Below are 12,104 nucleotides of genomic sequence, written 5' to 3' on the forward strand. Positions count from 1 at the left end.
GCAAGTCTGGAGGAGGTCGTCCCCAAGGTGGCACCCCCACAGCGAAGCAGGAGTGAACCGGCCGCGACGTCGGGCCTCCACCCCGGTGGGAGGCAGGCTGGCGAACTTGGTCAGCGTGTGGAAGTCCATCTCCACCGACAATTGGGTGCTGGACGCCCTGGCCCACGGGCACACCCTGGAATTTCAACGGAAGTGCCAACGCATTCTACCGGTGGCCAGGAAGGAAAACCATATCCTGCAACTTCTGCTGGAGGTACGGGCCATGCTGAAGAAGGGCGCGATAGAACTCGTCCCCAAAAGGTTTTGGGACTCCAGAGTGTACTCCCGGTACGTCCTTGTCAGAAAGAAGACTAGCGGTTGGAGACCCATGCTAGACCTCCGCTGCCTCAACGAGTACATCAGGTCCCAGAGCTTCAGGATGGTCACCCTTCAGCATTTGCTGGGACAACTGGACGAAGGGGATGTCCTATCCTCACTGGACCTAGAGGATGCCTATTTCCACATTCCCATTCACAAGGGGCCCCGCAAGTTTCTGCGCTTCTTGGTCCAAAGCTAGCATTACCAATTCAAGGCCCTTCCCTTCGGATTGAAGTCGGCACCAAGGGTTTTCACCAAGTGTATGGCGCCAGTGGTGGCGCGGTTGTGCCTGCAGGGGTTTCACGTCTACCCCTACCTAGACGATTGGCTCATCCGAGCGAAGTCGAGAGAGACCACCGTTGAGCACACAGCGGGGGCCGTCCGGCTGCTCACGCAACTGGGGTTCTCGATAAACTTTGAAGTCCTGCTGGGTGCCATCGCAGGACGTGCTGTCTGGGGTCCCGGCTCAACAGTGTTGTGCCTGGCGTCCCCATGGGAGGAAAGAATAGCGGCCATCCGGGGCAAGGTACAATGGCTGTTGACCCTGAAGATCGCAAGGGTGAGGTCCATCAAGTCCCTCCTGGGTATGTCGTTGTGCATATACCTCGTGCGCCTGTGCAGGCTGCGGATGCGACCGCTGCAGGAGTTCCTCGATGCCCGTTGGATCCAGGTATCGGGAAGCTTCGAGGACAAGACCACCCTCGACTAGAGTTTCCGTCTAGCGATTCGGTGGTTGGGTGTCCGCGCACATCTCAGTGGGCTTTACATTTACAGACCACCCTCATCAGGAAACTGTCACGACGGACACCTCCCTGGAGGGATGGAGTGCGCACACCGGTCGGCTCCACGAAAGAGGCATGTAGCTACCGAAGGAGAAGTCGTTGCACATCAATGTTCTGGAGCTACGGGACGTGTTTTGGGCCCTCAAGTCTTTCCTTCCATCCCTCAAGGGCAAGGTGGTGCGGATCTACACAGACAACACCACCACAATGTTTTACATCCGGAAGCAGGGGGGGGGGGCACCAGATCCACGTATGGCGATGAGCCGTCGCCCAAGAGATGTTCCTAATCTGATTTCATCTGGCAGGAGTGAAGAACACCATGGCCCACTCTCTCAGCAGGGAACTGCGCTTGTGCCACAAGTGGGAGCTTTGGCAGGACCAAGTGGATCTTCTATTCCGACGATGGGCAATCCACAGATCGATCTTTTTGCGACGGGGACGAACACCAAGTGCCGGAGGTTGGCCAGCAGGTTTCCCCAGCCGGGGAGCATGGGGGGATGCATTCTCCTTCCCCTGGGACGGCCTGATCCTCTATGCGTTTTCCCCTTTACCTTTGTTTCTGCAACTTATCAATCCACTCGGACGATCCCGGTGCAGGATGATCCTCATTGCACCGGTGAGGCCGAGGCAGATATGCTACCCGGACCTTCTGGACATGTTACCGGCGGACGCAGATCTTCTCACCAGGGAAGGAGGCGCAATTCTGCACCACGACCCAGGGTCGCTGAACTTGCAGGCCTGGCACCTGCAGCGCTAGAGTTTGGTGGATACGATCTTCCGGAGGACTGCAAGGAAGTGCTTGCCAAGGCCAGGGCTTCGTCTACACTGAAATGCTACGGACATAAGTGGAAGAGGTTCACTGTCTGGTGCCATGCACAAAAACTCTATCCTCTATGGATTACGGAGCCGCAGGTACTACCGTATTTACTGTCGCTGGCCAAGGCAGTGTTGGCTCATGCTTCCATCAAGATTCATCTGGCGGCGATCTCCCGCTACACCAGAACTCCGGGGTGGTCGTCGTTATTGTCACACTGCCTGGTCCATGAATTCATAAAAGGACTTTTCCGTTCGTTAGCCCCCAGTGAAGGCTCCGGCTCCGGCCCCGGCGTGGGAGCTCAATGTAGTGCTGACTAGGCTGATGGGTCCCCGTTCGAGCCTGTGCATTTGGCACCGCTGAAGTTTTTATCGTGAAAACAGCGTTTCTTGTGGCCATCACCTCGCACGACGAGTGGGAGAGATTCAGGTCCTCTTGTAAACCACCTTACTTGACATTCCACGAGACGAGGATGGTGCTGCGGATGCACCCCACCTTCATGCCCAAGGTGCCGTCGGACTTCCATCTCAACGAGCCCTTGGTGTTCTGTTTTCTTCATGTCGCCTTCGTCGATGGCTGAGAGGACTTTGCACTCGCTGGATGTGGCTAGAGCGCTGAAGTTCTACGTGGACCGCACAAAGTGTTTTCAGAGGACATCACAGCTGTTTGTGAACTTTGGCCCTGTGAACCAAGGGAAGGCTCTCTCGAAGGCTTCAATTTCCAGGTGGCTCTCTGGCTGCATCACCCATTGTCACTGGTTGGCAAACCGACTGTTGCCTGGCTGTCCGAGAGCCCATTCGAACAGAGCGATCGCTGCAACTACGGCGTTCCTGCCTGGTGTGCCCCTGCTGGACATCGCAGGGCCGCATCGTGGAGGTCGACGCACACCTTCACGAAATTCTACTGCGTCGACCAGGACTCCAGGGAGGAGTCAGAGTTGGCCAAGCAGTCCTGCGCAACCTGTTCGCTTGAAGGTGAGCCTGGTGAGGAGGTAAGAGATGCTTAATGTTGAGCCTTGCCACCTCCCGTGGTTGTGCATGTTTTTACTGCTATGTATTCTTCATGAGCATGTGAATCCATGCCGGACCCCATGCTGGAGAAAGAACGAGTTACTTACCTGTAACTGTTGTTCTCCAGCATGTGTCTTGCATGGAATCGCATGCGAACCCTCCCGCCTACCCCTCTGCTGCTCTTCTCTTGGTCCGACTGCCACTGTACTTGCTACCAAATTGAAGATGGCTGCCTGAGGAGGGGCTTGGGTAGAGGACAGTCATTGGCTGGGGGCAGTATGACCCAGGTGCCAGTGATTGGTTGTTAGGAGAAAGACAGTTCAGAAGTGAAACTGAAACAGATTTTTTTCTTTACCGAGGATTCGCAGCCTGACGGGGAATATTCATGAGCAAGTGAATCCATTCCAGACCCATGCTGGAGAACAATAGTTACAGGTAAGTAGATTGTTCCTTCACTACCTTTTTCCACCCTTCTAAAAGTTTAGCCTTAACTGCTCAGCCACACTAACCAGTAGAATTATTAATGTGGTCTATTGCCTAGTGGTGGGTAGATCTTTCTCACACCTTGACCACAGTGCTGCTGAGGAAAACCATCCTGACAGTTCATTTTTATTGAAAGACTTATTTCTGTTGCATACACTTCAAAACCTGTTGAACAAAAATTCCTTTGAAATTTACTTTGCTTTATATTTTTCTTTTCTTTCAAAGCTCCACGTTGCTGAGCATCCGGCAGGTCACCTAGTTCTGAAATGGTTAATTGAACAAGATCAAAAGCTAAAAGAAGCTGGAAGAGAAGGTAAGTTGGATACATTGGCCTTGGTGTACGCTTTCATTGTGGGATTGTTAACTTCAGACTCCGCTTGTAGGTGAAATGCATCTGCAGAAATGTCTCCCCAATGCTTCTCCTCACTACCCTAAATTACCTTCCTGGTCGATCTAGATTATCGTAATCTCCCTGAATTGGTGATTGCCCAAACCCACCCGGGGTGATATTCGCAGGGTTCTCCTTACTAATGAAAGAGTTGTCAACATTTTGGAGAAATTACGTAAAGCGTTCTTATTTATTTTAAATAATGTAGTAAACCCAGTAACAAGCCATACCCAGGAGCGTTATGATGCAACAAATCATATACACGACCATCTGAGAAATGCCTGCCAATAGAAAGATGATGCCCAGTAGACAAAAATGTTTATTTGCCATGCCAATGAAAGAATATATTCATGTTTGTGTGTCAGTGTCAATCAGGTGCCAGTAGAAATTACACCAACTTTAAATACTCTAGCAGAATTAGCGGTATGTTGTTTCCCCCCATATGCCAGATTGTTAGATGTGCACAGGCTCAAGTCAATGTACCAGCCAGCGAGCATGCACACTACCACGCCAATTTCCAGGTTCCATATTTCAGTGTCCTGGCAGTTTCAACAGGGCTACTTTTTGCCCGACACTGGGCTGTCAACACCGACTTTCCCTTTGGAAAACACATGGTAATAATGAAGACCTACAACTAGACAGAGGAATTTACCCATTGTGTGCTTCTAAACAGATACAAGCACCAGAAGAACAAATTACTTACCAACTGGTAACGTTCTTTCGATTGGATGTTCCTCCAACGTATTCCTCATCTTTGATGTATTCCATCCAGCTTCAGCTGCTTCGGAAAATATTTTTGCCAGAGGGCGCCGTGCGTCCATGTCGCCGAGTCGATGGTCCCTCGAAGGCCTCCGTCGAGGGTGACATCATCGGGTGTATAAGTAGCACGTGCGGTGCCCGTTGGCCTCGGTTCTGTTTTTCCCCCCTTTCATTATCGATTTTCCACTGTGCAGACTGTGCCGGTAGACGGGTATTTTGCCTTGCGAGAGTTGGAGTGGCAACAGCCTGGGAAAAATCTACAGAGGGGTAGGTTGGGAGGGCGATGAGGAATACGTTGGAGGAACATCCAATCGAAAGAACGTTACCAGTTGGTAAGTAACTTGTTCTTCGAGTGGATTGTGTCCTCCAACGTATTCCTCATCTTTGATAGACTCCCAAAGCAGTAAGGATAATTCTTATGGAGGAGGGATTAGATTTTTTTTATTTTTTATTTAGATTTTATTTTATTTTTTTATCTTCAGATGGCTGAGTATAGGACTGCTCTACCAAAATTTAGCTCCTTAGATTAAGAAGCATCTAGGTTGTAGAATTTTGAAAAAGTATGCAGCGATGACCAAGTCGCTGCTTCATAAATGGACCTTCTAGGAACACCTCTTTGCAGGGCTGTAGATGAAGCACTGCCCCTGGTGGAATGAGCCCTTAAACCTTCTGGTGGGTATTTTCCCACCAGTCTGTAGCATTCTGAAATGCAAAGCACAATCCAGCGTGATATTGTCTGTTTTGTTACCGATTGTTCCAATCTTTTTCCTGTGTAGCCAATAAACAGTTAGTTGTCCAATCTAAGCCTAGAAAGCCTAGAGATATAAAAGCTTAAAGCTCTTTTTGGATCCAACCTGCGTAATCTTTCCTCTTCCTTACTAGGATGGAGTGGAGGATAGAATGCATGTAACACAATTTTTGGATTTCAGTGAAACTCGGATACCACTTTTGGTAAAAATTAGGGTCTAACCATCAACACAACTTTGTCCTTATGGAACACAGTATAGGGTGGCCCAGAAGACACTGCCTGCAATTCGCTCACTCTTCTTGCAGATGTTAAAGCAACTAGGAAAGCACTTTTCCATGTTAGTAATCTTAATGGACATGTGTGCAAAGGCTCAAAAGGAGCACACATTAAGAATTTTAGGACCAAATTGAGATCCCAAATCAGTACTTGAAATGGGTGAGGAGGAAACACATTAGAAACACATTAGTGAGTCCTTTTAAGAATTGTACTATCAAAGGAATTTTGAAGTAGGAACATTCTTCTGACGAGCGCTTGAAGATGGAAAGCGCCGCAAGATAACCTTTAATGGTTCCAACATTCAGACCTCTATGTGCTAGGTAACCACAAAGTGGAGTTGAAAGGCAGATGCCTCCCGTTTGCGCCTCAGTATTATAACACTTAGAAAACAGAAGGATAAATAATTACAAAGTTATTCCTATTGCTGAGTCCCTAGCACAAAGTTAAATGACCCTATCTGTGAATAATCTCGTATCGATTGGTTGTTGGCCCTAGTGGGTGCTCTATGTGCTAGGGTCAGAAGAAAAGATAGTACTTCCGGAATAGAACATAGAAAAGGATCGACATTCTTTTCTCTGCACCAGTTGCAAAACTTTTTCCAACGGTATAGAGACTTTGTTGCTGGTCTTCTTAACGAAAGCAACACCTCCATAACGTCATCTGGAAGGTTCCAATCACTGTATCTCAGCCTTTCAGATACCAAGCATGAAGGTTGAGCGTTCTGACCTCTGGATCGAGAACCTGACCCTCCATTTGAGAGAGAAGGTTCTCTCTGAGGAAGACGTACTGGAGGACAGAGGGACATGTCTAGAAGGTCCGGGTACCACATTCTCCTGGCCCATTCCGGGGCAATTAGGATCATGCGTCTCCCGAACCGTCTCAGTCTCCTGATGACCTGAGGAATGACGGGAATCGGAGGGAACGCATACAATAGTGGGAAATTCCACTCCACCACGAACGCGTCCCCCAGGGCTCCTCTCGGGGGAAATTCCCTTGAGCAATACCTTTCGCACTTTCGGTTGATACTGGTCGCAAATAGGTCTACCTGAGGGGTTCCTCAAAGGGCGAAGATATCTAGAATGACTTCCTGAGCCAGTTCCCATTTGTGGGACACTGTGCTCTGCCTGCTCAGAGCATCTGCTGTCATATTCTCTTCCCCGGCTAGGTGAACTGCCGTTAAAGAGATTCCTTCTTGAATTGCCCAATACCAGAGTTACATTGCGCCTCTGCACAGAGGTAGTGACCCTACACCTCCCCTTTTGTTTAGATAATGCATGGCCACTGTGTTGTCCCTTCATTATCAGGACATTCTTCCCTCTGACAGATGGCAGGAAAGCCTTCAGCGCTAGTCCGATTGCTCTCAGCTCCAGAAGGTTGATGTGTAGTTTGGAATCCGATGAAGACCAACGACCGCTGATTGTCAGATCGTTGGCATGTGCTCCCCACCCCTTGAGTGAGGCGTCCGTCACTAGTGTAATCTCCGGTCATGGTTGCCAAAAGGGTTCTCCTTTCAGAATATTCTCTGGAAAAGTCCACCATAAAAGATCCTGACGAACCTTGTTCGGAATCTGGAGAAGATCCGTTATTCGACCTGAGAACTGGGACCATTGAGTCTTTAGAGTCCATTGAAGGGATCTCATTCTCAGGCATGCCTCTGGCACCAGAAAGATGCAGGATGCCATGAGGCCAAGCAACCTTAAGAAGTCGTAAGCCTGAAGATTTTGGGCGTTTTGGAATTTGCAAAACCTCTGAAGAATGTCTTGAGCCCTCGACGTGGGAGGCGAGCTCTTTCCCCCAGGGATGTGTCTAACACAGCTCCTATATATTGGAGCAGTTCAGAATGTGTCATTTGTGACTTCTTGAAATTGAGGGCGAAGCTCACACTGTGGAGGAAATGGCAGGTGACTTTCAGGTGATCCAGTGCCTGTTCGGCAGATCGTGCTCTGATCAACCAATCGTCCAGATAGGGGTAGACATGAATCCCTCCTCTCCTGAGGTGTGCTGCCACTACTACCATCAATTTGGTGAAGACCCTCGGGCGGAGGTCAATCCGAATGGAAGGACTCGAAACTGATAATGTGAGTCGCCAACCACGAACCTCAGGTATTTTCTGTGCTTGAGATGAATCGGCACATGAAAATAAGCATCCTGGAGGTCCAATGACACCAACCAGTCCTGAAGCTGAAGGATCTGAGAAAGAGTGACCATCTTGAACTTGTCCTTCCTGAGGAACTTGTTCATGTTTAAGTCCAGGATGGGTCTCAGTCCTCTGTCCTTTGTGGGGATCAAAAAATATGGGGAGTACCATCCCATGTTCCTCTCCACTGCAGGTACCGGTTCTACAGCACCTTTCTCCAGCAGGGTTAGAACTTCCTGCTGTAGGAGCGGGTCCGAAAACTTCAAAGGGTGTCTCCCTGGTGGATTGCTTAGAGGTTGCGTTAGAAAAGGAAGGCAGTAAGCTTGGGCTGTTATTTCTATAGCCCAAACATCTGAAGTAATGGCTCGCCATTCTTGCAGATGCTGAGACAGCCTGCCTCCTACAGGTGTTTTGTGATGCAAGTCCTCAAAGTGGTTTTGTGGCGGTTGATGCAGCCGCTGATGGCAAAGAGGCTGGAGCTGGCTTTGCACGTTTTGCTCGTCCACCGCGAGTGGCCTTTCTTTGGCCGCTTTGACTGGCCATTCCTCTCGTTCTTCCATATGAGGAGTAGTAACAATAGGATCGTCCCCTCCAAGATTGATTTGTCGCACGAAAGGGCTGAGCTTGCCTGATAGCAGCTCCCAACGACTTGGCAGCTGCCTTTGAGGTCGGCAACCTCTCAAGGCTCTCGTCAGCCTTGCTGCCAAAAAGGTGAGACCCGTCAAAGGACATGTTCAGAAGACGATTCTGTACGTCTGGTGCAAAACCAGACTTCCGTAACCATGCAAATCTATGCATTACTGTGCTAGTGGCCATGGACTTGCTCACACTATCAACAGTGTCCAAACCAGATTCAAGGGATTCCTGCATAGCTTACTTTCCATCTCTAGCAATGGCTAGGAATCCTTCCCTTTCTTCCCCTTCTGGTATGTGCTCCGCCGCCATTGCAACGCACTCCCAAAGAGTGTACGAAAACTTTGCCAAGGCACAAGTGGAGTTGGCTGATTTTAATGCCATGCTCCCAGCTGAAAATACCTTCCGTGCCCAGCCATCCGCATGCTTATCGTCCCTGTCTGGTGGGATAGACGGGTACGCAAGTTTGTTAGAAGCTGTGGCTGCCTGTATGACCAAACTTTCGGGAGTGGGATGTTTAGACAGCCGGGGTCGCTACTGGCAGGGCGGTATTTTGAAGTAAGGGATTTATTCACTGGAGGAATACAATCCGGCGTCTCCCAATTTTTGGCCACCCTATTTTGTAAGGCCACATGGAAAGGTAGAATTGATTCTTCAATAGGACCATGGTCCAGTATGTCTGTAAGATCATCTTGGACAAATTGGGCTGTAGGCCTGGCCCAGCCCAAATAATCTACTACCTTAGTCATTAACTGACGGTATGATCGATTGGCATGTTCAACTGGCTCTGATCTGCCAAATTCATTTTCTGGGGGCGTATCAATACCACTTGCATTGTGCAATGATTCAATCAAATCCTTCATCCTTGAAATCAGGCATTCAGAAACATTTGGAGTACCAAATTCAAGCCCAAAAGGTACATTTTCCTCATCAGATCTTTCTTGTTCCTCAAAAATGGAGGTCAGGGAATTGAAAAATCTCCTTCCTAGGCAGAGGCTTGAAAACCTTCTCTGGAGGAGGTAGAGTAGAAGTGCTAATGGGTCCTGAATACAACCCAGGTGTTTTAGCCTTTTCTTTCTCTCTTCCTAGCTGATCTTGTCGAGCTGGAAGTTTCGGTGTCGAGGGCTTCGGTGTCGATAACGTCAACGTAGTACCCGACTTCGATGGCATCGGCTTCGAGGGCGTCGAGGCACTCTTCGAAGACTTGCCCTTCGAGGTATGTTCGGTCTCGGACGGCGTCGGTGTCCTCGAGCAATCTTTTTTCGCTTGATGTCCTAGAAGGTTCTCTATCCTTCTTCCTTCGATCACCCGGGCTCGAGGGCACGCGAGTGTCGGAGCGATAACGCTCCCAGCCGGCTTCCGAGGAAGGCGCGGACCGAGGCTTCGTTTTCTCGAACATCTCCATCATTTTTACTCTAAATGCTTCCCATTCATCAGATGATGAATGTTTTGTGGGACATTTCATCCTTTTTGGGGATTCGTCCGAAGACTAAGTGGAGGGGGGGATCTGTGGCGGCGTTTCTTCGTTTTTATTATTTATTTAGCCGAAGGCGAGCGATGGGAATCGCTTCAGGACCTAGACCGATGCCTTTCGTGTCGAGGAGATTTCTCCTCACGGGACTTCGACTCGACGCTAGAAGCTTTTTGGTCAGATTTACGACCTACCTGCAGTTTTCCCCTCCTCTCTCGCAAGGCTTTCCCCGTCATCGCTTGACACTTCATACAGGCCTCCATGTCGTGGCCTTCTCCAATGCACCATAAGCACTTTCGGTGCGGATCGGTAATTGGAATTTTTGAGCTGCATGATTTGCATTTTTTGAAACCCGATTTCGTGGTCGGCGTCTATGACCAAGACACATTTCGTTATTTATTCTTTCTTCACAGAACTCGAGGCGCGCCGAATCTCCGAAGCAACGTACACTGCGGAAAAAAGAACTGAGGCCAACGGGCGCCGCGCATGCTACTTATACACCCGATGACGTCACCCTCGACGGAGGCCTTCGAGGGACCATCAACTCGAGGACATCGACGCACAGCGCCCTCTGCCAAAAAAAATTCCGAAGCAGCTGAAGCTGGATGGAATACATCAAAGATGAGGAATAGGTTGGAGGACACAATCCACTCGAAAGACTTTTACTGGAAATATTGGTTTCTCATGCTGTTATCTACATTTCCCCCAAATACTGGTGATGCTAATCTCACAAGGCAGTGCCAATGTGCACCAGTAAAATATATTAGCCTTCCAACATAATTTATTATACTGTGGCAATAGTGGCAGCCAGTTTACTAAACTTGCATCAAAATATTCTTGGGGACATGTAGATATACTTTGTCCTCAGAAAATGTATTCATTTAAAGGTACCTTTTTTGAAGTTTATTTTTTTGTATTTGCATGTCTTGTGTACAATGGGTAACATATAGTGTGTAGTTCATTAAAACCAACTTAATTGAACAGGTGTTCTCTTCCGCTGCTAATTATAGAATGGGAGATAAATATTACTGCTTCCCCTGTGCATAAGTTCCACCACAATGCTCTTTGTGTTCACTAAAGCTTAGTGTAAAGCTTGCAATTTATAGACTGTTAAAACATTTCTCATCAGCTTCACACTGGTTGGACCATAATCTTGTTGCCTCAGTGGAAGACTGGATCTGGAACTCATTATCAGAGATTATTGCTACATTTTGACAAAAGTAGAGGCTGATATACAAATAGCGGTTTCAAGAGCTGCGACTAACATTACATTTTTAATGCCTTTCTCCCTCCTACGGATTACTTGTCTTCGAAGTATTCTTCAGGCACAATCTGGCTTTGGAAATGTGTTCAGCTACCAGGGGGTGCACTGCATCTCGCCTTGGCATTGTTGTCACCCATAACTCTGGATTTGAAATCATGGGTGGTATGTGTGGAGCTGCTGTGCCCCCCGACTTCAGGTTCCTTTTTTAGGACCGTTCAAGTACTGCTCTAGAACCTCACTGCTGCCGACAATTTTAACATCAGGCATGTCCCTTTGCCTCCCCAAAAGGCTTTCCAAAGAATTAAGAAGCAAATGTATTGGACTCAAAACACCAACCAAATCCCAGAGTCCTTCTGAGCTTTCAGTCTCAAACAAGAACCTTGGGTGTTAGGCAAGATTGTATGTAGTAACCCTGTGGGAGAACACACCAGCCTTGTCCTCTTGGCAATAGGGAACCCGACCTTTGGTATAGGTCTGTACTACACAAGTTGGTAGAGTGACTGAGCAGCCAGACTTACCTCAAGAGGGTTCAATGTGAGCTGTAAAGGTGCAACATAGAGATTCAGTGACAAGTATTCAAATAAGAAACCTTTAGTATAAGTGTTATTAAAATAATTATTTATTAATTTCACAGTAAGTTTTAAAGTAAGCCTTCTTTAGCAAGGGCAATATGCAACAATAAAATACACTTCAAAAATACACTTGTTTAGTTGGTAGATACCCTTTTGGGATGTCGCGCGCACACACACTTCCTACACCCTGAGGTGACTTCAATTGCTAGGACACTAGACATTGAAATATCACTTTTCACACTTAAATGTAATACTGAAGTTATGAGAAAAGGTTATGGAAGGAAACAAAGGTTAACCAGTTTCTCCAAACAGGTAAGAAGTTTACAATCCCCCAATGAAATATAGGTTAACCCTTTCCCAGCTATACAAGTAACTAATGTATGGCTTTTTGAGGGACAGATGAACACAAA

At 48.1% G+C, this 12,104-nt stretch overlaps 1 protein-coding gene across 5 annotated transcripts in view; it reads left to right on the forward strand.

The window, feature by feature from the left end:
• The window catches only part of PUM3 (pumilio RNA binding family member 3), a 965,563-nt gene that overhangs the window by 845,117 nt on the left and 108,342 nt on the right, over nt 1–12,104 (forward strand). For all 5 annotated transcript variants that reach the window (XM_069625739.1, XM_069625741.1, XM_069625737.1 and 2 more), the window contains one exon: nt 3,672–3,759. In XM_069625739.1, coding sequence (XP_069481840.1) covers nt 3,672–3,759 — 88 coding nt within the window. The remainder of the gene's footprint in view (nt 1–3,671; nt 3,760–12,104) is intronic.

Source organism: Ambystoma mexicanum, chromosome 6p (assembly GCF_040938575.1).
Source record: "Ambystoma mexicanum isolate Mex_15411 chromosome 6p, UKY_AmexF1_1, whole genome shotgun sequence".
Classification (NCBI taxonomy): Eukaryota; Metazoa; Chordata; class Amphibia; order Caudata; family Ambystomatidae; genus Ambystoma; species Ambystoma mexicanum.